The 27706-nt window shown below is 48.1% G+C and overlaps 1 protein-coding gene across 3 annotated transcripts; it reads left to right on the forward strand.

Moving 5' to 3' along the window:
• Positions 1–1594: 1594 nt before the first annotated feature.
• Positions 1595–26752, forward strand: PRKAA2 (protein kinase AMP-activated catalytic subunit alpha 2). Of its 3 annotated transcripts, XM_054832904.1 has the most exons (9): positions 1595–1823; positions 8170–8311; positions 10334–10427; positions 11827–11971; positions 12823–12910; positions 15463–15687; positions 17289–17793; positions 20511–20637; positions 20881–26752. In XM_054832904.1, the coding sequence occupies exons 1-9, from the start codon at positions 1730–1732 to the stop codon at positions 21117–21119; spliced, it is 1659 nt and encodes a 552-aa protein (XP_054688879.1). In that variant the 5' UTR covers positions 1595–1729; the 3' UTR covers positions 21120–26752. The 3 variants fall into 3 exon arrangements, with proteins under 3 accessions (XP_054688879.1, XP_054688880.1, XP_054688881.1); XM_054832905.1 differs by lacking the exons at positions 1595–1823; positions 10334–10427 and having other exon boundaries at positions 8184–8311; XM_054832906.1 differs by lacking the exons at positions 1595–1823; positions 8170–8311; positions 10334–10427; positions 11827–11971; positions 12823–12910 and adding an exon at positions 13441–14848.
• Positions 26753–27706: the final 954 nt, after the last annotated feature.

The following is a 27706-nucleotide window of genomic DNA, read 5'->3' on the forward strand; positions in this document are numbered from 1 at the left end:
ATGAGAAGTTCTAGCAAGAAGTAGTCAGCTTAGAGCAGCTGTGTTATTATTTAATATACAACATCACCATACCAGACTGCAGGCTGTCCCAGGACTGAAATGCTAAGGAATGGATAATGCTATCATTAGGATGAGATGTTAGCTCACGAGAAACAACAGCTGACAGCACTGCCAAGATACGGAGATGGTTTCAGCTGGCTGCACTGAGTGCTGATGCATTGCTGTTTCCATCCCCATGCATCTGCTTTGTTCCTTTGTATTAACACAGCTACTGACCCACAAGAAGGCTCCTGTAGCTGCTTTGCCAAGAGAGAACCACTCACCCACCATCACACCCCAAAACACTGCCCAGCAGCTGCTAGCAGCATGTAGCACCACCATCATCCCAAATTCAGCCCTTCTCAACCACACATATGAACTTACCGATGCACTGAGTCTCCACTTTTCCCAGTCTCCCACTCAGGGTGAAGGGCAGCAAGGAGACACCCAAGAATGCCACCTCCCTTCCTCAGCATACAGAACCCAGGTCCTAACACAACACTATCCACCCCACAAACATCCTTCTCCCCCTCCAGCCCACTACCCAACCACTCCAACACAACTCCCCACCCTTTCCTCCTACTCCCCTACCTGTCCATGTTATTTCAGTCCCATCAGTCCTTCCTACCCTCCCACCTCATCTCCCAACCCAAGGTGCAGCTGGGCCTTGCAGGGTGCGTGCAGGGCCATGCCTCCCACCCCACAGATTCCCTCCTGGGGGGATGTGTTCCATGGACCTAATGCAACTGGTGGTGCCACTTCAAGCAAAGCATCACCAAAAGGAGGGATCAACCCAAGGAAGGTGCGCCAAAAGGACAGCGTCACCTTCTGATGGGTCAATCCCCAGGCAGGTTTGATCCCTGCCAAGCACATTCCAAACAGGGTGCACCATAAGGAGGGCGCACCCCAAGGACAGTGTCACCCTCAGGTGGGTGCCATGCTGAGGAGGGTGTCACTCTCAGGCACGTGCTTTCCAAGGAGGGTACCACCTCCAAGCAGGTGCACCCCAAAGAGGGTGTGCTATAAGGGGGCTTCAACCCAAGGAGAATGGCACTCTTAGGCACCTGCCCCCCCCCCCCAGACAAGTGTGACTTCAAGGGGGTGCCACCAGCTGACGGGTGCACCCTCTGACAGGTGCCATCCCAAGCCAGGTACACCATAAGGAGGGTGCATCCCAGTGTCCCCATCAGACGGGTGCAGTCCAAGGAGAGCATAACCTAAGGGCAGTGTCACTCCCAGGCAGGTGCACGGCCGGGAGGGTGTACCCCAAGCACAGTGTCACCAAGGAGAGTGTCACTCCCAGGCAGGCGCACCCAAAGCCGGGCGCACCCCAAGGAGCGTTCAACCCAGACAGGGTGCACCAGAAGAAGGGCACGCCCCGCGGAGGGTGTCACCCCCCGGCAATGCCTCCCTAAAGGAGTGTCACCCCCAGACAGGTGCACCCCAAGCAGGTCCCCGTCCCCCCCCCCACCTGGCATCCACGGCGGGCGCGTCCCTCCCCGCCCCCGCGGCCGCGCAAGCCGCCTCCCGCGCTCCCGGCCCGGCCCGCCGCTCCCCGCCGCTCCCCGCCGCTCCCCGCCGCGCACGCCCCGCTGCCGCCGCCGCCGCCGCTGCCTCTCCCGCCCGCCGAGCCGCGCCGAGCCGAGCCGGGCCGGCCCTGTGCATTGTGGTCCGTCGGCGGGGGGCGAACATGGCCGAGAAGCAGAAGCACGACGGGCGGGTGAAGATCGGTCACTACGTGCTGGGAGACACGCTGGGGGTCGGCACCTTCGGCAAAGTCAAGAGCTGAGTACCGCGGCCGCGGGGAGGGGGCCGGGCTCGCCGGGCTGCACACACCACCCACCCCCCGCCCCGCCGTCTCCTTCCCCCCCCCCTCCTTCCCTCTAACGCGGGCCTCCGCGCCGGGCATCGTCTCCCCTCGGCGGCTCCCCCGCCGCGGCGCGGCCGCGCAGCATCCCCGGGGGGCGGCGGGGTCCGGCGGGGCGCCGCGGGGTCGGGCGGCGCTCGGCTGGCGGAGCCCAACGCTGCTCCGCGGCACCCTGCCGGTGGGCAGGGGGTGGGAGACGCCCCTTTCTCGGGGTTGGGGGGGGGGAAGGATGAGGGGGGTCGCGGGTAGCTGGTGGGAGATGCAGACCTCGCCCTTCGGTAGCAGGGCGGCGTGCTGCCGTTGCCTGCTGCAGCCCCCCCCCCGCCGCCGGTGCTCCGAGCGGGACCCACCAAAACTTTCCTCCCGAACTAGGAGGAAGGTGATGGGAAGGTTGGACAGCAGGCGGCCGGGCATCCTTCCCTCTCTGTGCCGAGGCTGCGGTCCCTGCTGCCTCTTCCTTTCCACAGGGATGGCATATGCTTCCCAGCGTGAGGAACCGGGAGCAAAAGGCGTTTTGTCTGCTGCCCCTGTGTGCATCCCCCTGGGGAGCAGGGCAGCCCTCCTGGCAGCCTGGGGAGCGGCTCCCGCGGGGCCGAGACCTGCAGCAGGCAGGGATGGAGGGGTCGGGGCAGGCTTGGGCTATACACAGGGGTTCCCCTGTCCTTCATGCCAGAGTAGTCAACTCGCATTTGCAAGGCACCAGTTTTGCTTTACCTGACTGTAAGATTTCCAAATATTTGTATTTCTTCTTCCTGTGAATTCTGCCGTTACATGCAAATTTTATCTTCGAATCAAGATACTAAAAAAAAAAAACAAAACCACAAACCAACAAAATTTATTGTCTAAGCCAAGTGGATAGCTGCAATTCCTGGTTGGAAGTGGTTTTAGCTCCAGGCAGCGAAGCAGCCGCCCCGCTCCGTGTCCCCCTGCCTGCCCGGGACGTTACCCCCAGTGCTGTGGCTGGTCGAAGGGGTGATGTGCCCACACTCAGCGACTGGAGTTTTAAAATAAACCAAAATTGACAGCAGGGGAAAAAAACCACCGCAACCACTGGAGCTAAATCCACCTGTGACCATTAATCAGGCCCCTAAAAATATATTGCTGTGTTTAATCCTAAACCACAAATTTACTGACTGAAGAATTATCGGAATAAATACTTCTAACAGTAAGGACCATTTAAATCACTCATGTATACCAGCAGACCTCAAAAAGTGCTCCAAAGGCAATTTTTTTCTTGCGGACCAAATTAAGCCTGCCAACAATAGCCTTTTTTCCTAAAGTACCTTTCAGGAGTAGCTAGCACAAACACCCCCCACCCCACGTATGACCTGACTTTGGTAAAAACTGACCATTTCCAAAAAAACTTTTCAAATAACATAAAAGAGATTTCCTAGCTGAAAATATTTTATGGCTAAGTAGTACCCTTTATATATTTTTTCCCTTAATATTTTGCCTACAATTGACAAGTGAAATTTGGACTCGAGATTGGAAACTGAGATGAAGAAACTAGATCTCCTATTTATACAGAATCGTAGCATTTTAATCAAATGAGCTTTAGAAAAAACTGTATTCACCCTGTTTAGCAAGAAACATGAGAAAAGCAAAGACATTTTTGCCTGATTGGTTCAAGCTTTGTATATATTGTGTATAATAATTGCTTTTTCACTAAGGCGGCTGGTGCTGTCAGTGACATTTCTTGTTGCTGATGTGTTTTCTTCAAACTCTGCCTTGCACAAGACTTCGTACGAAGCACTTTTTTCCTGCCTGACTCCTCAATGAAATAATAAATTACAAATTTTAAGGATTACAATTATTAAGGATATAAAAAAATGGCAATGGAAGGGAAGGATTAGTGATGATGGGGTACTAACCAGAGCTTGGATTTGTGGCTGGAGCTAAATAGTCACTTTGAGCCATCAGAAACCAGAGAGACGACAGAAAAAGTCCCTGTTGGGATGTTCGTTCTGGCTTAGCACTGCCTGGGTCGTCGGTGAACTGATTCACCTAAACCCAAGCTAAACGCTGCAAGAGATGGTTCGGTTTAAGCCCATTCAGTTCCTTCGTCTTGTTTATAGAAAGACCGTACGAGGTACGGCGGGGAGCAAATAAGTTGGTAGATGAGAGCAAGATGTTGGTGATAATACTGAAATTCCAGCTGGGAAAAACGCAGCATTTTTTTTTTACAAGAGAGGAAGGTGGCAGGAGTTAACGTGGTGGATGTGAATGTGGTGGATGGATAGGAGGTCTCATGCCAAGGGTCAACGTTACTACACAGGATTTTGCCAAATACAGGGAGAGCTGGTGATATTTTCTCTGTCCTCCAGGCCAAAGATAAGATTAATTTGCAGAAAATAGAATTGAGGTGCCTATAAGGAAATTATCTTGGATTTTTAGTGAAGTAATGAAGGAAGGAGGTGGCATCTCCTCTGCTGATGATCAGCAAGAACAGATCAGACAAATTGCTGCTGTGTTTGTTCCAGGCACATCCCACCATGGAGGTCCCTGAAGACCTCCTGTGACCACAGCCCTCGCACAAGGAGAGCTTCAATCAAAATCCAGAGGAGTAACACAAATATTTTTCCATGTGGTGCCATGCACGAAGTCCCCGGTGGCCACTTGGTGGTTTCTTACCCGTGCTTGTTGGCCACCAAGGCGATCAATTTGTGGTCCCTCAAGGAGGGGCAGTGCTTGGGTTATGTTTATGTTGGTTATGATGGCACCTCCCTGGGCTCGAGTCAGGGTCAGATCCCGTTTTCCCAGGCACTGTACCATTGCCGCTGAAGGACAAACCTTGTGTTGGAGGGAAGATAAACTAAAGGAGATGGAACAGATGAAGGAAAGGGAAAGGAAGGACGATATAACATACAAGCAAGTGGCACTGGGGCAGAATTAATACCGCATTCCTAAATATATGCTTTGGATTGATTTCATTTTTAACTTTGGGCTAAGATAAGGGCTGGCACAGCCGATAGGAAAGGAGTTTTCTCATTCCTCCCTAAACTTTTGCATTCCGCTGACACGTTCACAAAAATGTTAACTGCTTGTGCTACCGGAGCTGCACCAGACGCACACCCAGAGGTAGGCTTTGTTGGTACCTGCTGTAAAAAACCACGCTGTCAGGGGGTTTAATTATTATCCCAGCTTATTCTAGGACAAACACTATTCCTCTTCTTTTTTTTTCTCTTATAAAAATAACTAAATTAGAAGGGTCCTCTGTCAGAAACTAATTCTATTATATCTCTTCCCTTCTTTCCTTAAAAGCATCTGATGCTGACGCATTCTTGTGCCCAGGCAGGCACACGGCAAGCAGATGGGGTAGCAGCTAAGGACACTCACACCGTGTCCCATTTGGTGCCATTTTTTGGAGTTTAGGGTCAGCGTTGCTGCCTAACCCTTACTGCTGTTATTCTTTAGCAGCACAGTGTGCGATGCTGCTCCTCGTCGCCGTGTCGAATCCATCTCCCCTGCTCGCCCCAGCAGAGCCCTGGTTGCTGGTTTGAAGCTGCGGCAGAGCTTACCTGAGTCACTAAAAGACAAGACATACGCGGAAATCCCCTTTCTAATACTGTTGCTCAGCTTTCCCTCCTCCCCCTGGGCTTTTAATCCTGGGGGGGCAGCGAGAGGGAAGGAGAAGGCTTCCTCACCACCACCCAAAACCATCATTGCCCATCCTTGGGGCGAGAGAGGACAACCCCACTGGAGCTGAGCTGCACAGGCATCCCCTTCCATGCCTGCGGGAGGCACGGGACCTACACCGCTCCTCATCCTGGGACCGGATCGTCCCACCAACGTGCTCCAGCCCGTGGGGTCAGAGACAGCACCTCTGTGAGCAGAGCGAAGGTTGTCCTTACTGCCCCAGGTCAAAATTTCTGCATCTACAGGCTGCAGCCGGAGAGACCTGAAAGGCTTAAAAGTCTCCCACTACACAGGAAATTCTGTTCTCTCTTTGTCTCTGTCTCTCAAGGTGTTCGAGGAGGCTTAACAAGCCTCCGGGGACTGAAACAATAATATCTCTGTATCTAATGCTTACTGTAAGCAAAGGATGGATTACAAAATAGACTGTTTATTTTGAATTATTAATGTGTTTGAGCTAGCAAACCTTCGTAGAGTTATATGTTTTTCTGTCGTGGATGCAAGGAGATGAACTATTCGGCAATGGTATTAACCCCAATAATTATTCCTTCCGGGCATGGCCATTTGTTTTTTCCAAGCGTATAATAAAAATTTTTCAAAGCATGTACTGGGATAAGGCCAGAAGGGGTTGTCTTGAAACAAAGGATGACAGAAATCAGGGGTTTCTTCCTAGTTCAGTGATAAACCACTTTGCTTCGCTGTTCCTCAGTTTCCCAACTAATGGCTTCACGCGTCATAATTCTTTAATGGAGCTGAATGAATCAAGGGCAGCTTTCAAAGTACAGCTTCTTCTGCTCCCAGCCGCAGGGACAGGGAACGGGAGAGCAGAGGTGTCGCAGCGCTATAGGCAACCAAAGCAAATGCTGCTGGTAAAAGACTTGATCTCAAAGACGTCCGCTGAAGTCGTCGTGCCTTCCCCAGCCTCCTCGGTGTAAACCGTGCCGTGACACCCTTGGCAAAGGGAGATCAGCGCTAAGACTACTATTGGCACAACTTGGGGAGAATTTCTTGCAGTGACCGAAGAGGCCGTACCCCGGCTCCCTTGCAAGCCCAGTAAAGCCTGACCCTGCTTTCGCACCCCTTGCACACGCGCTGCTTTGCAGCGTCTTGCTCCAGCAAAGCGTCCCGAGCGTGGGGCAGGCCCGGTGCTGCCCTGCTCTCCTCTCCCTGAGGATGCACCAGGGAAAATGCCTCCTCGGACTATTTACAGCTCTTTCCTTGCACTGCACAAGAGGAATTATCTGCCTCCTCCAGCCCTCAGCTAATCCCTAAATTGCATCTATACTGCAAAGCTCAGTTTATTTTCATTTCGTCTAGCAGTTTTAAGTATTGCGAGGAATAAAATGGACATGCAGAGCGGTGCTTTAATTTTCAAGGGCAGTAAAGTGTTTTATTTTTAGGATGTTCTTATTGAGGAAAGAATCTCTGGCAGGTCTTATCTGGTGGCTAATAATAGTGACCTCGCGTGCCCCGAGCGGTGCCGGCGCTGCCGCCCTGCCCTTCTCATGCCGTCTGCTTACGCCGTTTGCTTCTGATCAGCTCGTTAAAGCCTCCAAAATTACAGAGTCTAATAATGTAATAACAAGGTTTGCTCATAATTATTAACTCCTTGCACTCTATGTTATTACTGGAAGGGTAACTTTCATAATTAGCACAAATATTTACTATGAGCAGGTTTTCGGTGCAGTCTTTAGAAAACCATCACCATTTTTAATATCACATTAGAAAATGCTGAGAAGGGGTAGCTCCTGGCCAGACAACCCTTTTAGATATAAACATCCATCTGACAGTTTTCAAGCAGTTTCTGCTGTTTACTTCAGTATAAATCTTGCTTCCAATGACTTTTTTATTTTTTGCATAGTCTGTTTATTGATAACAAACGGTTTAAATGCTGAATTCATTTCACATTTTTGATAAGTTAGTGCAATTCCACCAGTGACAGTGGTGCCACTCCCAGTTTGTGGTTACTGTTTGTCCCTGTACACAGGAGATAAGAATCAGCATCTCAATGTACCAAATGCATATTATAAAACCCAATACTGAAGTTTGTATCTTTTGTAAAACCAGAATTCGTTCTTGCAGTACAGCAGTGTTCCTGCAGCTTGTCATCAACCAAGAAGCACGCTTGAGAAAGTATAAATAGAAATTCATTTTAGTAATGCAAATCCTGCAGTCCTATTTTGGGCAGGGAAAATCCCTATATCATTTTTAAAAAGAAGTGCGATGGTCTAGTTTTAAGACTGGGTTTATTAGAGATTTACTCAACCAGTGCATTACAGCAGAGATTCTCCTCTACCATTTAAATATTATCTGTTTCTGATTGATCTAGCTTTTACATGCTATAAATCCTTGCAAATTAACTTTGGGTATAACCTCCTCCAGTAACTCACTCTGGTTTATTTACTCGAGTGGTTTTTGCAGATAAGTCCCCTCTCTTCTGTCTTCCATGACTCCACTGGGAAAACAATAAAGTGAAGAGACACAAATCCAGTTTAAAATATTTCACCCCCTATCTTTTGGTTTTTTTCTCTTCAAGAGTTGCTTTTCGCTTATAAATCACAGTGTCCTAAACTGCGCGTATGAATCTTGCTACTCCGTTTAGTGACTTTGCGATGCTGTCTTTCTAATAGTTGGCGAACACCAGCTGACGGGGCACAAAGTAGCAGTAAAAATACTAAACAGACAGAAAATACGCAGCCTGGATGTGGTTGGGAAGATCAAAAGAGAAATTCAAAACCTTAAACTCTTCCGGCACCCTCATATTATCAAACTGTGAGTACCCTTTCTGCCACGCGTTCGGCTTACTCCTCCATCTGCAAAGACTTCACATGCACAACTGAATTGGTTTCAGGAGATGGCGTAGAGCAGTAGTAGATGACCAGTAGTAGGTGCGTGGTCAAGTTTTTGTATGTTGGAGCCAAATGTTACTTCTTGAGAGTCTCCCACTAACTTAGAGGGGGCAGAGCTGACGCTTTGAGAAATGATGGAAGACGTTTCTTCCATTGGGAGCCTGGGTTATTGTAACAGCCAACAGACCGATGTCCCTGCGCCAGGTTTTGCTCAGCTAAACCTCTCCAAGCTGTCCTCTCTTCCATGCAGAGGCCATTATAAAGGTGCATAGAGAGGGTCCGGGCTTTCCTGTGTTGGGATGCTATCAGAAGTTTTTGGTGATGACCCTTTTTAGGCTTGATACCTCCAGACTTCAAGCTACTGAGAATTGTGCCTGAGGAGCTGCAGCACGGTCAGGCTTGCAGAGTGAAGCCTTGGCCTGAAGTCAATAGGATTTACGTTTTAATGGCCTGATTATCCAGAGCTTAAAGGAACATTTTTTGAAAAAAATTATTATTCAGACATAAGTTTTCAAAGTTGCCAGTCTGATGAACCTGAATTTAAGTTGTAAATCAGCACCTGCACTCCAGCCGCTGGGATTCCTTCTCAATCCCCAGTTTGTGCAGCCAGTCCACATTAATGAGGCACTCGATAATATCTTTGGCATTTCTGTAAAAGAAAGCTGTTGAATGGTAACTGCAAGGATAAGCTGACATTTGGGTCAGCCTTAAAACTGGCATGAGATATAGCAAATACCTGGGACTTAGAGGCAAGGGAAAACAAATTCTCTCTGCAGTTAAATAACTAACCATGCAGCAACTGTTGACTTTAGAGTAACTTCACAGTTGCCTGGATTTATTGGAGAACAGATTGGTATTATTGCATGAAAAAGCCAGCAAGAGTCTTCAGCTGTACTCCCAGCATCCTGCGAGTTAAATCCCGTTCGCACATTTGTCAGAATATTAAAGCCTAAAAATTAAACCCAGTTTCACAATGTCAGCGTCCTACGGTGCATACTGCAATCACGAAATGCAGTGATTGAGAAAAGAGGTGAGGAGGAGACGACGGTACCTAAACCTCTTTCGAGAGCTTTTTACCTTATAGAAAAGAAATAGTAGGACAATTAACAGTAACTTAGATGCCCGAGTCCAAAGCACTTCAGAAAAATTTAGTTGGTCCTATTGATCTGTATGGGACTATCACCCATTCGCTTGCTGATCTTTGAAAATTGTTTGAAATCTGTTTGTTTCAAATTACAACCCATGGAAATTTGGCTGTAAAACAAAACAAAGATGGCTGCATTGACCTCAGCTGATCACTGGCAGTTTGTACCAGCTGGGACACTGAAATGCCTTTGCAGCGCTCAGGAATCATTTTGAATGAAAATGGAGAATAAATTTGTGAGTCAAGCGTGATAGTCTTTTTTTTTTTTTTTTTTCCCCCCAACCTAGAATATAGAGGGATTTAATATTTTAAAATAGCTGTGATCTTTTGGGGTGCTCATCTTTGTTTCTATACCTTTCCAAAAGAAGCTCCCTCTAGTGTCTAGAGTTCTTCTTGATCTTCTTTATGCTTGATACGAGGGAAACCAGATATACCCCCTCCCTGCCCCCAGCTAACGAAGCCTTCATTTCTAAAGCTGTTGGTGCAGATCTTAGGCAAAATGGAAATTTGAAAGTCAGGAGAATCCTAAATGTGATAGGATTGTCTGGCAAATATCTCAGAGGATTATTTCAAAGCTTGAAGGAAAACTGTAGGTCTGTAAAAGAGATCCTTTCATAGACATAAGTGAAAGATTATACTTGAAATAAGAGATGGCTTTTCAGAAGTGGAAAGCAATTATAAACACAAGATCCAAACAAATGCTTATTTTAAGGGTTGACATGAAACTAATAAGCTATTTAAAAGCCTTTCCCTGTTCCTCTTAATTATTTTTTTTTTCTAAATCTGCTTGTGATTTTGAAGGTACCAGGTCATCAGCACGCCAACAGACTTCTTCATGGTCATGGAATACGTATCTGGTGGTGAATTATTTGATTACATCTGTAAGCACGGACGTGTAAGTGCCAGTACCGTGTCAGCCCAAACACTTGTGTGGGAAGAGGATGGTGTTTAGAAGCAAAACAACTGCTAAAGGGAACGCGGTTAAGGTTAAGGCCCAAAATAGAAGTTGCTTCACAGCAATCCCATCTGGAGCGTCTCGTACCCGCCTCGCACAAAAGTTGCGTGCGATTTTTTGCAACGTTCTCTGATGTATTTTGATACGCAAACCAAAATATCCAAGGCAACATGTTGCTTAGTGCAAATATTTGGAAATCTAGCATATTTTTATAATTTTTAGCTATGGATTGCCTGTCAAATCCCCCGCGGTTCCGCAGCAGATTTACGGCATTGGACGGGAAGACCACTCGGTGTGGTCTCTACCCCAGTCATTCACCTCCCCTGGGCTCCCCCTTGGCTCCACGTTGGGTTTTTTGAAGGTTTTTTAAGGATGTGGCTTATCTGAACAACGTTTTCAAATGCCAGTAATCCTGCTGGTCATAAATCACCTGAGGTGTAGGTTGAGCCCATGAAAGGTGATACTGCGGTTACAAAGAAAATCACTAGTGTCGGCCCCGTGGACATCCTTGGAGGCAGGGAGCAGTCGCAGGGCAAGGAGCTGAAACTGGGCTGAAGTGGACATCCCGAATAAGGCTTCAGGTGAAGGATCAGCCCATCATACGTTTCCCCTCTGTACTACAAAAAGCCAATACATCTACAGTAAGTTGGTTTAGATGAGCGCACTGGTCGATGGAGCTGACTCCATTTACTTTTCGACGTACAGTTCTGATTTGCAAGCACATTTCACCCATTTGTATCTTTTCAGTGACTAATTTGGATCTTTTCTGAACTTTTGCATTCAGAAACTGAATTTTTCATGAAGAGAGTCTTTAGGAAGTCATCAGTAAAAATAATCAGTCTCCTCATCATTTTAAATATAATTTCTGTAATAGAGCTTACACCCCTTTATAGCTAATATAGCTACATAGCTAATTAAAATCATCACAGTATTCGACCTTTAGCTTTTTTTTCCCAAAGCCATCTGTCCATGAGGAATTACTCCCTGCAGCATCCTCTGGGGTGTTTTGTCCAGCCCCGATCTGCATGTGTTGTATAGCAGAACTGGTCCCCTTGGGACGGCAGGCCATTGCTTCAGAGGTGCCACCAATAAGTTCTCCTCAACAGCTCAGCTAAATTTAGGTTTCTAATTTCATCTCTGGGCTATATAATTTGAAAACACTAGCACATTATAAAATGCAAGAGGGGGAAATCCGCTTTATTTTCTGCTTCTGGTCACAAGCACGCTGTGATTTTCTCTCTGCACCCTGGAACATTTTGGCTCCTTGCTAAGTCAAACCTTCCCTTGCCAGCTCCGCACGCAGCCCAACCTTCAGGACTGTTTCCCCTTGCACCTTTAGGTTGAAGAGGCAGAAGCTCGACGCCTTTTCCAGCAGATTCTCTCCGCGGTGGATTACTGCCACAGACACATGGTTGTCCACCGAGACCTGAAACCAGAGAACGTGCTGCTGGATGCACATATGAATGCAAAGATAGCCGATTTTGGTATGTGACCCCAGCAGCATTCCAGAAATGCAGCCAGCTCCGAGGCGCTTGCTGGAGCGTGTCCGTGTAGCACGCCTTACAAAACCCAGAGCCTGTTTTCCTAACCACTAGCAGTTGCTTTACCTGAAAAGCCCAGAGTTATAAACACCGGCCTTTTTGCAAAAGCAGGGATTACTTATTGTAGGCTGCTTCTGTCCTGGCATTAAGAATGGAGCAGCAAAGTAATTTGCAAATCTTCACTGTGTTTTAGTATAATCACCTAATATAAAGATTTAGCTAATTTATGTTTAAGACAGACTCGGTGCAGTTAATTCCAGGGTGAGCTGGCTGTGTGTGTTTATTTTCATGCGTGTTCTCTGTACGTTTGGCCATGTGCTCTTGGCCTCGCTTCATTTTACAAATGAGCAGTAACAGGAGACTTTAAGTGGCATTACCGATTGAAATCTCTTGAAATACCCGGGCTACCGGCTCAGTCCCGGTGAGTCCTTTCTAGCAGTGATAAATCCTTTCGAAGATTTACAAATTTCACAATGCTGCACAATTCCCATATAAAGTAAATGCTCTGGGATGAATTATGTCTCTTTTCCTCTGTGCTAAAGACAGAAAACTCATGGATTTGCAACTTAAAGAAGCAAAATTAGCCTGGAGTGAATATTCCTTGGTTGGGTGTGGAAAAAAAAAATTAAAAATTTGCAAATTAGCTCAAAGGAGTCTGTCTAAATTATGTCAACGGTTCCCCTCCAAATTTCCCCCTCTACTTGCGATACCTCTCCTCCTCTGTGCAACGTAGAGTCCTCTATGGCTGGACCTTCACATCAAACATCAATATATAGTAAACATCTTGTTTTTAGGCTTGTCCAACATGATGTCGGATGGTGAATTTCTACGCACCAGCTGTGGTTCCCCAAATTATGCAGCCCCTGAAGTCATCTCTGGAAGGTAGGACACGTCGCTTTTAATCAGAGCCTATGTGAGCACACGGTCTTTAAATTTGTTCTTGGAATTGGAAACGGCTTTGCACATCTAGTAAAAGCAGCTGAATCCTTCCAGCCTGTATTTTACGTTTGGGTGAATCTACTGGCAAAAATCTGCATGTTTTCTTGGTTATTACATTTCTCAATAGCTGTAATGGCAACACATCTTTTGCTAAAGATGTTTACTTTGGGGGAATTATTAATAGCTGATGTTGACTGGTTTATATTGCTAATTAAAGAGGGTGAAAATTACTCTTTGGACGCAAATACCGAGGTTTCAGATGGAAAGGTTTTTCCAGGCCGCCCCCCTTCTCTCCTGCCCACCTGTAATATAGAACACAGTGTTAAGGAGGAAAACTGTTCACTAACAGAAGAATCAGGAAGATCTTTAATCACTTCCCTACGCTGTTGAACTCTTGTATTGAAAATACTTGTCTTCTGCTTGCTTAAGCTAGAGGGGTTTTTTTTGGTGACTGTAGGTACAGCCGTCATTAACTTTGTTTTGAGTTGATGACTTGGAGTGACAAACCTCCGGCGTGGTTGCATCTCTCAGCGTGCAACATCCATACAACACATGGCACCTTGAACGCGCTCTGCAAGGTTGAATTGGACTTTGCCACGTTGATACAGAAGTGTTACCTCCTCTATCTTACACAGAATGTACTTATTTCCCTAACTCTCTATAATAGCACAGCAAGAATTGCAAATGCAAATTTTCAAATTTGCAGCCTTCTGTATGGTCCTGCAAACTGCCCATATCCTTATTATCTGCCTCATATTTTTGAATCGCGCTTTGCATGAGCGTTAGTTTTCCTAATCCAGTGCATTTTTGCCTACAACTGTAGCTTTTAAATACAATATTTTGTTCAAAGTGTGTTCACTGTGATTATGTTTATTTTATCCCTGTTTACAGCAGTGCAAGTGTTGGCAGAGTATCCTAGGAATTAGACCAGCATCCAAAACCCCTGTTGTGACTGCATGCGAAAGCAAGTAAATCCTCATTGTCAAGAGGGGGACAAAGCCAGAAACTACCGTGATTCCAAAAAAATATTAGTATTATTTCCATGTCCTTTTCAGTAAAGGCCAGAACCACATTTTTTTCAGTTCGTATAGGAAACAAGGCACATGGCAGATTAACAAGAAGGCTTTAGTCCCTGTATGAGAGCCTGATCGTTCAAAGGGTGCAGGCAAAACAGCTTATTAACGACAAAAGTAAGAAAGAAAAACAAAACCAAGCCTACACGTTGCACTTTTTCACTGGCTGCCGCTGCAGCCCTCCCGCATCAGTACCGCTTACGGTATCAGTGATGCTCGCGCTTTATACCCCTGAATCATACGCCAAGCTGCCCTTTTCTCAGAGCCATCGCGGCGTACGAGAGCTGCATTTGGGGGGGACAGGCACGGCGTGCTGTTCCTGCAGCGGGATGCACGCCTTGGGTGGGTGTGCGGGGCAGGGCTGAGCTGCTGCCCGGCTCCTGCTGCCTTTGCTGGGTAGAGCGGAAAGCAGCGGAGCGTGAAAGTTCAGCTTTCAGCGTCATAAAGTGCATCTCATATGGGCTTGAAAGTCCAATCGGCTGTTCAGGTAATGTGGTTATCAGCAAAAGCATCAGGCTTCCTATCTGTTGGCATCAGGCATGGAGGCAGGACCAAGGGGGCATCTAGCTAATGGTCCCCATTTCCAAAATGACTTTGCTGCTGTCCCTGGCCTCAGCAGGGAAAGTCTCGCCCTTGGACAAGCGGAGTCGGTGCTTTGGTGGTGTTCAGAGAATGACTGCATGCGTGGCCGGTGCTTTTTGTACACCGGTGTGTCTGCATCGGTGCTTTTCAGGAGGAGCAAGTGCATGCAGGATGCTGCTGCTTCATGAAAACACTTCCGTATTTCCATTTCGGCCTCTGTATTTTGGTAAGATTTTACAGCCCAAGGGTAGGCACTGCCGCACAAAACCTCTGAGAAAGCACCGGATGTAGCAAAAAAAGATAAACAAACTGAGCAAGCAAGCAGCAGCAGAACCCATATATTTGGGGTGTCTCCACTTGGTGATGCCAGGGAGCGCATTAGCAGCTTGTCGGAAGCAGGAGCGCTTGCATACCGGCACGGAAACTTCAACCGAAAATAAACACTCAGAGATACAGTATCTGGTGCTGTTTAATCTGCCTCACCGAGTGAACAGAAATTGCTGTCTGAGCCCTTGGGGCAAAGGAGCAAATAGCCTGGCAGAGCTCTTGGCGATGTGGGGTTTGGCTTTTTGGAGGGTCTGGCGGAGGCAGGGATGTGCACGGCCATGCACATGTGGGCAGCCCACGCCAGCTCTGCCGCGTCTTGTCCCCTTGCCCCTGGGTGATTGTGGCTTAGGCAGGTTTGGTTGGGGGCGTCCACGTCAGCCGCCCTGGGGTGGGCTGCAGCTCTGGCCCCCGTGGAGCTGGCAGCGGGTCCCCAGCTCACCCAGCGGGACCTGCACCCTAAAGAGAGGAGGACGGGGAGGATGACACCTTCCTCTTGCCCTTGCCTTCACGCAGGCTGTACGCTGGCCCGGAGGTGGACATCTGGAGCTGCGGCGTTATCCTCTACGCCCTTCTCTGCGGCACTCTGCCTTTCGACGACGAGCACGTCCCCACCCTCTTCAAGAAAATCCGGGGAGGTGTGTTTTACATCCCTGAATACCTCAACCGCTCCGTTGCCACTCTCCTCATGCACATGCTGCAGGTTGACCCTCTCAAGCGAGCAACCATCAAGGACATCAGGTCAGCCCGGGTGGGACGGGGTGGGCTGGCTGCGTTCGGGGGGGCTCCGGCGTACTGGTGGCAGAGGGTGGTGGCTGTCCTGGGGGTGGGCAGGGTGGTTTACAGGAATAGTCGGCTAATCCAGCTGGTTTTTGTCCCGAGTGATTCAAGGAGCACTCCTGCACCCTTCTGTGCCGATGGAGACGGGGGTGATGATGCACAGGGTGGTGGCTTTATACATATTATGTGTGCGTATATATCTATATGAAATGCTATTTTACTGCATTATAAAATAGCCTAAGAAAAATCTCTTTATGGTGCTTAGCAAAACCAGCTATATCGTGCAATAATCCCGAGAACTTAATATCCACCAGCCATTTTCCATTACTTTATTTCAGGACCACCTCCCTCTGAGTACCAGTTCAGAAGAAGAGGGTAATCATTGCACTTAGTGTCTAGCCAATAAAAAAGGAGGAGGAATGCAAGAATTACTAACTTAATCCTTAAATATCGGAGATAGTTTAAAATGTGAGCAAATGGTCCATCTTTAAATGCGGTGTAGTTTTCTTGTCTAACCAATGAGTGCAGTGCCCATCAACATTTTATCTGCATGCATCACTGGAAATTCAAGGTCAAGGGAACAACTGGGCTCTTGAGCAGGTATTTGTGCCTTCAGAGATCATTAAAAGTTCACGGCTGGTAGCAGGACTTCAAAATTCTCGCAATCTGAGTCATTTTAGAAACGTTTTGTAGAACTGGAGCCTGAGAGGCATTTTATGAAATTTATAGTAATGATTACTTCTAGCTGGTGTGCTAAGCATACATGTAAATGTTACTGGGGCTTTCAGGAGTTCTCAGGTTTTTAATGCATTTGTGATGGATGGCCTTAATTTTACCCTTCAAGTAAAACCAAGTAAAATGCCTTTTTTATTTCTGAAGTCCTTAAGACTAGAGGATTTAATTACATGTTAGAGCAGCAGCACGCGTGGCAAGATTACAGCTGCTACATAGAACCTATAGGCAAACCTCTCTCTGGCATTTAGCACTTCATTATCATTGACTTTATTGTAAATCAGTGAGAACTGGGTATCTGGATGGCTTTGGTGCTCTGTATCCCTATCAGACCCATAGTAATCAAAAAGCATGAGTAAGTGCTGAGGCCTTACTTCAGAGCCAGGTGAGCAAGCAGCCACGCTTGCAAAGTGGCGTCGCTGTTGCAATACTGGGGGGACTGTGCAGGGCTGGGTTGAGCTCCCCATTCTGCGGCCGAGGATTAGTTTTAGCTAGACCAGGCAATACAGGTGAGGTATGTGCAGCCACCCAATTTTGCATCCCCACCTCCCGTGCCAGAAGACTCATTCTGGCCACCTCCTCCCCATTTTAAAGACTGCTGCTCTTTTAGGAATGTAGACTTGGTTTTGTTTGCCGGTGCCTGTGTGGCTCGGTGCTGGCAAGAGAGGATTTGGAGTCACCATGCTGGAAACACGTTGCTTATTCCTCGATGAAATGCTTTAACCACCGGGACGAAGCTGCCCAGATGCTTTTGGGGAGAAAGCCTGGGACTGGTGGCGATGGTTCGCCTTGCACTGAGGTCACGGTGGCTTCTCCCTGCCTTTCCCCAGGGAACACGAGTGGTTTAAAGAGGAGCTGCCCAGTTACCTGTTCCCAGAGGACCCTTCCTACGACGCCACTGTCATCGACGACGACGCGGTTCGGGAAGTTTGTGAGAAGTTTGAATGCACGGAGTCGGAGGTGATGAACAGCCTGTACAGCGGTGACCCTCAGGACCAGCTGGCAGTGGCTTACCACCTCGTCATCGACAACCGGCGGATCATGAACCAAGCCAGCGAGTTCTACCTCGCCTCCAGCCCCCCGACCGGCTCCTTCATGGACGACAGCGCCATGCACATCCCTCCCGGGGTGAAGCCGCACCCCGAGCGGATGCCGCCGTTGATAGCGGACAGCCCCAAAGCGCGCTGTCCTTTGGATGCCCTCAACACCACGAAGCCAAAACCCTTGACTGTCAAAAAGGCCAAGTGGCACCTGGGAATCCGCAGCCAGAGCAAACCCTATGACATCATGGCCGAGGTGTACCGCGCTATGAAGCAGCTGGACTTCGAGTGGAAGGTAGGGAGTGCCGGTGCTTCGTGCTGGTTTTCAAGGGTCTTTTTCTCGTGAGCTGAATTGCTCAGGGAGGTGCATAAGTATGGTTACAGCCTCACCTGTTTCCAAATAAACCGTCATCCCTGTTAGTTCTTGTTGATACAAAGACGCTGAATTAAGATGCTAGCTGTGGTTCAGTATCTGTGGTGTTTATTTATGGCGCGAAATAAGAGTTTTCTTTCTCAATGCTCTGAAGCCTCTGACTGGAAAGATGAATTTGCCTCCTTTAACTGTGGGGTTAAGAGGAGCTGGTCACATTTCTAATTTTAGTGGCTAATTCCTTGTGAGGTCATCTCGAGCGCTCCTGAGCAAAGTAACTCTTATTATTTCTGCTTGGGTCTTAGCAGTCACGTGTGCTGCAATGGCGTGATGCGCATCTTCTGAGAAGATGCACAGGTGAGGGGCAGGGAGGCGGTGGGGGTGGGAGTTTGTACCACTGATGTGGTGGCATCTTCCTTGACGGAGCGGTGGTCGTGGACCAGGTGTGCTTTCAGACACTTACTGCTTCCCCGGTTTAGGGCTCAGCTTCTTGAAGTTTGATTTAAACCCAGATGACATTTTAGTTGACAGTACTCCCTTCAGATATTTCTTCAGAGCTACACAGCATTTAGTCACAATCTTTTCCAAAGCCCAATTACTAAATCCCTAAGTTGGCTGTTAATGTTTTCTGCTGAGCCTGATTCCCCAAATCTCGGAGCGGTCGCTGACGTGAGCTCTCCTGACTCATGGCAGCAGCCTCGTGCGAGCGTCAGGAGCAGGGTGAGGAGAACTTCAGTCCAGGTCTTCATCCCCAGAGGAGATACTCTCCTCGCTCCAGGTCCCAGGGGTTGTACAGTGTGAACATCACTGTGCCGCTTCTTCAAAGCCTCCTATCTGCTTCTTATTTTTGATAATATTACGTATTTAAAGCAAAGTAGCGCCCAAAAACCTGATTTCACGCACCAGCCAGGAGGAGATTGACTGTCTCCAGATGCATATGCCTACAGCAGCCAGACGTTTGTTAGTAGTTGTGGTGGGTTGACCCTGGCTGGAGGCCAGGTGCCCACCAGAGCCGCTCTCTCACTCCCCTCATTCACCAAACAGGGGAGAAAAGGCATAACGAAATGCTTGCAGGTCGAGACAAGGACAGGGAGAGATCACTCACTAATTATCGTCACGAGCAAAACAGACCAAACTTAGAGAGGGAATTCATCTAATTTATTACTAGGCAAAACAGAGTAGAGGAATGAGAAAATAAAATCAACTCTTAAAACACTTCCCCCCACCCCTCCCATCTTCCCGGGCTCAACTTCACTCCCGGCTTCAACCTTCCCCCCCTCAGCGGCACAGGGGGACGGGGAGTGGGGGTTACGGTCAGTTCATCTCACGGTGTTTCTGCCGCTTCTTCATCCTCAGGGGGAGGACTCCTCTCATCGTTCCCCTGCTCCAGCATGGAGTCCCTCTCACGGGGTGCAGACCTTCAGGAGCAAACTGCTCCAGCGTGGGGTCCCCCACGGGGTCACAAGTCCTGCCAGCAAACCTGCCCTGGCGTGGGCTCCCCTCTGCACGGGTCCACCGGTCCGGCCAGGAACTTGCTCCAGCGTGGGCTTCCCACGGGCCACAGCTTCCTTCAGGTGCCTCCACCTGCTCCGGCGTGGGGTCCTCCACAGGCTGCAGGTGGAATCTCTACACCCCCTCATCCTTCCTCCATGGGCTGCAGGGGGACAGCCTGCTTCACCATGGCCTTCACCACGGGCTGCAGGGGGATCTCTGCTCCGGCACCTGGAGCTCCTCCTCCCCCTCCATCTGCACTGACCTTGGTGTCTGCAGAGTTTCTTACATCTTCTCACTCCTCTCTCCGGCTGCAAAAGCTCGCTCTCTCTCCAAGTGTTTTTCTACTTCTTAAATATGTTATCACAGAGGCGCTGATTGGCTTGGCCTTGGCCAGCAGCGGGCCCGTCTTGGAGCCGGCTGGCATTGGCTCTGTCAGACACAGGGGGAGCTTCTAGCAGCTTCTCACAGAAGCCACCCCTGTAGCCCCCCCGCTACCAAAACCTTGCCACGCAAACCCAACACAGTAGTCTGCGTAGTTTTACGTAGAGTAAGCAAACCTGATGTATTTCTGGTAGAGCTTCACAAACCAAGTCAGCTCAACGTCTTCATGTAGGCAGTGGAGCTTAGTTTGTACGAGGAGGTTTCACAATGGTCTTTCCCACCCTAAGAATAACTTCAGATGTGACTCTTCCATCAAAATAGCTTTCCCATCCGTGCAATTGCTTCGTAAATATAGCACAGAGGAAAGATCTCATTGCAAACGAGATGCAGCAGATCGTGGGCTGGGAAGCGGTGAGAGAAAATACACAGCTCAAGGCTGATTCATGAACGGTGACTTCAGCTGCGCTGATGGGAGACGTTACTGTCCCCAGCTGCCCAGCCTGCCCTGGTTTCATGGGCACATCAGTTTGGTGCCTGGCAGATGGGTCACGGCAGCTTCGTCTGCCAGCAGCTGGTGGATCAGAGCCCTGAGAAGCATTTTTTAAAGAGAGGAGGAAACAGGATATGAAGCTGTTTGCTTAATTTTTATAGGCATTACTCTTTCTAGAAACTCTGTTTTTCTCAGAAGATGTCTTGCTAGTATTTAGAAAAAAAATAAGGTCTTGATACCTTGAATCTTACTCCTGAAAGCAAGTTTCCCGTTGCAGGTGGTGAACTCCTACCACCTCAGAGTGCGCCGCAAGAACCCGGTGACAGGCAATTACGTGAAGATGAGCCTGCAGCTCTACCAGGTTGACAACCGCAGCTATCTCTTGGACTTCAAAAGCATCGATGGTAAGCGGGAAATGATGCAACACGAGATGTAAAACACATAAAATGGCAAGTTTGGAAGTTTAAAAAATAATTTAAGAATCATTCTTTGCATTTCAGAACGCTTATGCAGCTGCTTCAAGTCAGCGAAAGCCCTTTTGATCCATTTGTCTCCACTATTGTTACTAGTTCCTTACCAAACGTGCGTTGCAGATTGCCAAACTAATGCCACGTTTTCTTTTTTTTTTTTTTTTTTTAATATTCAAGATGATGTGATGGAGCAAAGGTCCGGCTCGTCCACGCCGCAGCGCTCCTGCTCCGCCGCCGGATTGCACCGGCCGAGGCTGAGCATCGATGCCGCCGCGGCCGCCGAGTGCCAGTCGCTGATGGGCTCTCTGAGCGGCTCCTTCGTCGGCAGCATCCCCTCGGTGACGCCGCGCCTGGGGAGCCACACCATGGACTTCTTCGAGATGTGTGCCAGCCTGATCATGGCCCTCGCTCGCTGACGGGCAGCACCGAGGCACCGGTCCCTCCGCACACGGTATTGCACTGTGAGGATCTGGTCCGACTTGTCCGTTCCTTGTTTCTTCTGCTTCGTTCCTCCTTCTCCGCCGCCGCCCCTCACCGCTCCCTCGCCTGCGACACAGAGTCAGTTCCAGACCCCAAACATACTCCCCTCTCACAAGGCACTGAGGAAATTAGGAATAACTTTATTTCACTCGTTATACCGTGGTGAAATGCATCCAATATCCTTTTTTTCCCTAGTGAACCAAATGGGAAATGTTGACATGGCTGTAAAGTAGCAGATGTATCACTGAGTTTTTGGAAAACACCTTCCCCCTGGTTCGTCCCGAGTTAACGGAGCCATGGCCAAGCTTTCTGCGATGTAGGTAGCGTGCAGTGAGGTTGATGTTGTATCCCCTTTGCTGTGCAGAGCGGGGGCGGGATGGGCTGAGCCAGGTCAGAGGGGTTGACCAGGAGCTACGCGAGACGGAGTGCAGGGGTAATGAAGTAGCTCTGCGGCGTTTGCACCCGGGTGCCGGCGAGGCTGCTGGCCTCTGGTAACACTTTCCTCCTAAAATCAGCAGCTGCTGAGACACTTCTGCACTAGTGCAATATGCCATCCCTCCCCTCTGGATTTTTTCCCCTGCTAAAGATGGGGAGGGAAGGTGGGATGTGCAATGCTCCTGTCACAAACGTGCCGTGGGAAAGCCTCCACGTGTCAAGTCTTTGCAGAGGAGTGTCCCATAAGTTGCTTTATTTCCTTCTCCCGAGAGCCCCGGACAGCACTGACCCGCTCACCACGTTCAAAGGTGAAGGCTGCTTGCCTTTTTCCCAGCCCTTAACCTTCATCCCCCTCCAATCCGCTCACCCTCCCCTGCCTCACCGCCAGCTCCAGGGGCCGAGTCCCGAGCAGGATTTGGATGAGCCGCCGACGGAGGGCAGGATGCCGATGAGCCACCTGAAAACCCAACGCTTCGCCTACCAAGGGCGAGGATCATCAGCCAGCAAGAGCCGGCAGCGTCGCACGGCTCCGAAGCATTCGCCTCTCACCTTTCCCGTAGGAAGCCTTCGCCCGTGGTCACCACCCTAAAACCGCTGCCAAATCCGCCTTTCCTGCCTTCCCCGCTCGCAGCCTCGTGCCGCCGGAGACTCGCTTTTCATGCCGAAGGGCTGTCCCGTCCCGCTGCTGCTCACCGGACTGCCACCTTCACCGCTCCGCTGATAAGGCAGGGATATCCGAGTTTTACTGTTTCTTTACTACTGGCTATCTGAAGGACAGGATTTTATTTTTTAAGACAAACTACAGGGATTTTTAAGGTTAAATTCTTGTTATTCAAGGGTAAACTCTAATGCATGTGCGACTTATTTGTTTAAAAGAATTATTATTTTTGATTACATAGGCTTAATCAAATGGGCAGCATTGGCATCCGCTTGGTTTTGCTACGGTATTTAATTCCATTTACTTGATTGTGAAGGAACATAATAGTCTAATCAGTCAAGGAACAAATGCTTTATGAAAACTTTGCCAAAAAAATCCTGGGCGGGTTTTTTTTTTTTTTGCTTGATTTTTTTGTGTTTTGTTTTAAGAAACAAAAGGAGAATTTGAGCAATGTTGCTGGTCCCAGGTACGCGGTCATTCGACTTTAAAACAAATTTAATCCATCTTTTTGATAGCTTCTTGTGACCCGTCAAGGTTTTTTGCTAGGTTTTTTTGTACGGTTGCACTTTAATTTATACTTCCTGCAAGTTTCTACGAGAAGCAAAGGAGAGAATGACACATTAAGCCTTTTGTACTGATCATTTTAGGTAATGAAGACAAATACGGGGTATTCTTGCCATCTACTGGCAGTTAAGTGGACATTTTCAGCTTGAAGTCCCTTTTTTTTAAAAACACAAAATTGCCTTACTTTTGTTACAGATTACGCTTGGATTCTCACTAACGTGACTTTACAGCTCCAACTTTTCCAGAAGCCGCACAAAGTAGAAAGCTTCCAAAAAAAAATCAGTTTTGCTGTTAAGTCCTCATACGCTAAATCCAACGCAGCAGCGGTTGGATTATAAACCCGACAGCAGAACAATTTTGTTTTTTAAAGAAACACTGGAAATATTTGTAGTACTCCTAGGTTTTGTAATGAGCTTTTTATTATATTCTCATTATTAAATAAATACTCCGGGGTGGAGGACGGCTTTGGTACTGTGCCCGGTGGCTATCGGCTGATGCGTGTCTCCAGTGCCGCCGTGTGAGCGGGTCGTACCTGGCGAGGATGGAGAATCCAAGCTCCTGCGTGCAAAAAACCCCACCCCAGAGCCAAAGCTGAGCGGCACCCAGCTCTTTAGCAGCTTTCGGATCAGCGCTGAGACCCGAGCGAACGCTGAGCAAACGGCCCTAAATGCTTCTGGGTGCTGGAGATAAGCCCCTTTGGAAAGGAGCAGGAGAGGACCGTAGGGATAGACATCGATTTCCATCCAGGAGACAGTTAGGAGCGTCCACACCGCCGCCATGAGATGCATTGGAAATGTAAAAAGCTGTTTAAATCCTCACTCACGACGGAGCGTCTTGCCAAGGCGCTTCTCCTGGAAACACCTGTAGCCCGGTCGATAAGGGGCTGGTGCGTCAGCTGCGACCCGCGGTTCAGAAGCATGTAGGTGTGCAGATGTCTTGCCTTAAAATGACGCTCGTCCTCTGGGATTTCCTTACCCAGCAGAACTAACGGTATTAAGCAGCAGCAAATGCCCTTGGGAGGAAATGTTGGCTTCCTGGAGGCGGGTGGGATTTCGAGGTGATAAAATAAGCCCTCCTGGCACTTGGCATCTTCTCAGACCCACGCGAACACTAAATCATATATGGATCTGCAAAACCAGTCCTGCCGGGGAGGCAGTGAGAGCATCGCTTTTCCGTGTGGAGAGAACCAAAGAGAGGAAGCAGCTTTCCTGCTCGATGTCAGCAGAGGCAGCGGAGCCAGTAGGGCTGATGGAAGTACCTCCTCGACGAACGCATCGGATTAAACTGTCCGTTACAGCCTCACCCAAATCCACGCTGCATTTTGAAATATTCTGAGAAGTTTCACCACTTCTTTTTATTTATTTTACGTTCAAATAGCCTGTTTTCTGGTTCCCAGCTGCAAAGCAGCTGCTGACCTCCGGTTACATTTTCCAGAGGAAAAGTTTTGACTTCCACGCTGTTACACTGCGGTCAGTTTTTTTTGAGTTATGCCGGTACATGCACGAGCATCAGGAAAAGCAGGGTAGACGTATTTGAACTACAGAAACTTGAAGTACTCCAAGTGCAATTCTTCAAAAGCCACTGGACAGCTGTGCTTTGCAAGCCACAAACTCACCCAAATTTTGCTTCAGCCCGAGGCAGGAGAGAGACAAAATGCACAGGATTGAGCTCAGTTAGGCTCCAGCGTTAACCTCCAGCTCCTGGACGAGTTAATTCAGAAATAGTTGGAAAATATATATCTGTATGTATTATATATGCACACATATATATATATAAAAAAAATGTAGGTAGCATCCCTGTCATTGGCCTCTCAGGTTCGTTTGCCCAGCGGGGTAGGTCTGTGCCCTGGACGCCTGCCATCGCACACACTAATCCCGGCGTGCGAGAGGACCCGGAGAAAGGGGGTGATATTTTTACACCCTCTCCTAGGTAAAGCCCTTGAGTAGCTTAGCTGGCCCCGTCGGACCCAGCGCAGCCTCGTCCGGGGAAGGGAGGGAGGTGGCGTCGGGAGCATCCTGCCCTCCCACCCGCCCCGGCCGAAGCCTGGGTGTCGATGGGATTTGGGGCAGTTTTATTTTCAGGAGTCGGAGCTGAGCAGGTGAAGGCAGCGGGATTTTTTTCTCTTTAACAGGTCAGAAATGCATCTTCGGCGTGTGTGTCCAATTTAGCATTTCGTAAGGTGTGTACAAGCACAGGGGTATGTATGGGCAGTGTTGTAAAAATTGAAGCAACTGGTCAGTATCTGTTACATATACATTTTTTTGTGTGATTATAATGCCATTTGTATTGGAATAGATGAAGTTTGAACAAAATAACCTTTCTGTCTACTCCTTTTCATTTTACTGCTCTTAATCGTCAGTCACCTTGTGTGCACCCGTATAGAAGGGAGAGACCTATACGCAGGACAGGAAATCGTGCCTTCGACATACATTAGGACTGCTGGAAGTCGCAGCTTTATTTCAGGAGGTGCACAAATCCCCCAGCTTATGGAGAACCCCACCGGTGAGACATGCAGGCCGTGTTTCTAAATACTTGAAGTACCATTTGTTGTGCAATTATTTGGCTTCACCCTTTTATTAGCTGAGAGGCGAGGGGGAAGAAGAACCACGCGTCCATCCCGTGGGATGAGCCAAACAAATCCCTGCTCCAGCTCCTGCAGTATTTTACTGGAAAGTTTTAGGACCCGTTTTTTGTTCCAGGTTTATGACATACCTACTAGAGTCGCCTTTCTTAAGGTCTGTCTTTGGTTTGGGCTTTGCATTCAGGGCTTTCCTTTGGCTTCCTTAGCCCTGCCCTTATCTATTCCTTTTCATCATACACCTATTAAAAGAGCAACAGCTTCCTGTAATTCTGAATTTCCCGTCTGCCTCTTGGACATGGCGTTAACGATTCATTCAGAGGTACCTCACTTCCATGCCTGAGATACGAACTGGTTTTTAGAATTCCCGCATTATACCTGTTGACCAAACGCTGGTTTTTGCTGAGAGCAAACCTGGCGTTACGTGTATTCGATGCACGTTTTGGTCGTCAAAATTAGGAGAACTGGACGGTAAATGGGAGCTCTAGCTGCAAAGCTCGAGTACGCTTTTGGTGTTGCAAAAAGTCTGTGTTCAACAAAAGCCTTGAAATTCCTGCTGAAGCTGCCTTAATTTAAAAATCAAAGTTCATTTGTAAGACTCATCTCTGGGTTTTTTTTTTTCAAGTTTTGAAATAGTTTATTTATCCTCATCTCACAAAGCTGTGAAGTAGATACTGTAGACATGGTAATATTTATTCTTGTTGCTGAAAGCATGTTCATGTGTTCTGTATCATGTTATATTCACATGTGTTGTACCTCAATGCGTTGGTTGGTTGGTTGGTTTTGTTTTTTTTTTCTTTTAGAGCACAAAGCAAAACTGAATCCCAGGATAACTGTAGTGTCCATGGCCCAGCAAGGCTCTGGGCAGAGAAACCTCAGCTCTATGAGAGACACGAACCAAACGAGTCCTTTGTAATTTTTTGTTCTTACTATGAAGAGTATTTATGATTTTTCTTTTGTTAAAATACTGAACTTTAAGAAACTCTGAGTATAAGCATCCCTTCAAACGTATCATTAACATGAAGCTCAGAAAAGAATTCTGAGCTCTCTAAGTACTCCATCCTTCTTGGCGCTTCGTAGTTTGTCAGCTGATGGACTGGAGAAGGTTTTGCTTCCAAATTACTTGCTTTAGTACTTTCTGGGTCTAGCTGTTGTGGAAGGGCACGGAGCCTAGGTTCAGTTTTGTCCTTTGTGCAAGTAACTGTGCGTTAGATAATCACAACGAAGCCTTTTTCCTTCCATTTATGGTGTGGAAAGTGTTTCTCGATGTACTGCACTGCATGTGATAGCCATCTCCATGGTTGACATTTGCACTTTAATAAACTCAGAGATGAAAAGAGACAAGAGCAACAAATCCTTAAAACTTATGTATTGCCCAGTCCCTTTTTTACAGGCTGGGCTTGGCTGGTAGAGTTTCCCTCCGGAGATGCTCCCGGCACATCCCGGCTGCGGGGCCATGGATGCCCCCAGGGCTTGGGGGGGGGCAAAGGAGCAGGGAGGAGAGTTAAAATATATACATACATAACAAAACCAGCTTCCCCAACCCAAAATACATGCCAGGAGCCAGGCCTAAAGGGGGTTTTTTCTGTATTAACGTGCATCCAGCAGAGCCGATGGACCTGTGCTGACTCAGATCCCGACTCCGTACGCAAAAGCGCGGGGAGAAGCATTTTAAAGATATTGCACAAAAATAACCTTTCATTGCAGGAAAGGTGCCTGGGGAGGAAATTGGGGACTTAGGCCATATACGGCTGCGATGCTGAGGGAAGTAAATCCAGCTAAAGCAGAAAGCTGCAGGGAGTGCTCCGGTTGTGTCCCCTTCCACAATTTATGTGGTACGGAATTGGCTTCCAAAAAATTTCCGTTCTCCCTCAGGTTCAGCAAATCAGAACGGTTATCACGGTGATCTCCATTCTGAGGAGGAACAAGAAGGAACAGGGTTTAAAATTCACGTGAGAATTACTTTAAGTTTTGCTGTGTTTAGGATATACCAGCAAAGCTATAAAAGAAAAAGGGAAAAATTTAATTTCCTGCCCAATATCTTGGCCTAAATATAGCCAACCTGTGGTTTAATTGAGGAAATCTAAGTTGCTATATGTAAAGCATTTTTGTATTGTCTTAAGTCATCCCATATCAAGCGCTTTCCTTCCGTACATGCATTGGAATCTGTCCATGAAGAAAAATAGTTTTAAGTGCATTGCAAGGCATCCTTGCATTAAGGCAGCCGCCAACGCCGGTGCAAAATTGTGCGTTTCGCATCGAGTTGGGTCGCAGCCCCACAAGGACTG

This window comes from Grus americana, chromosome 8 (genome assembly GCF_028858705.1).
Source record: "Grus americana isolate bGruAme1 chromosome 8, bGruAme1.mat, whole genome shotgun sequence".
NCBI classification, from domain to species: Eukaryota; Metazoa; Chordata; class Aves; order Gruiformes; family Gruidae; genus Grus; species Grus americana.

Bases quoted from the DNA above. Each gene is read 5' to 3' on its own strand.
- PRKAA2 (XM_054832904.1), top strand. From the start codon at position 1,730: ATGGCCGAGAAGCAGAAGCACGACGGGCGGGTGAAGATCGGTCACTAC. The intron at 15,688-17,288 runs GTCAGCCCGGGT...GCCTTTCCCCAG, and splicing joins GCAACCATCAAGGACATCAG to GGAACACGAGTGGTTTAAAG. The intron at 20,638-20,880 runs GTAAGCGGGAAA...TTAATATTCAAG, and splicing joins GGACTTCAAAAGCATCGATG to ATGATGTGATGGAGCAAAGG.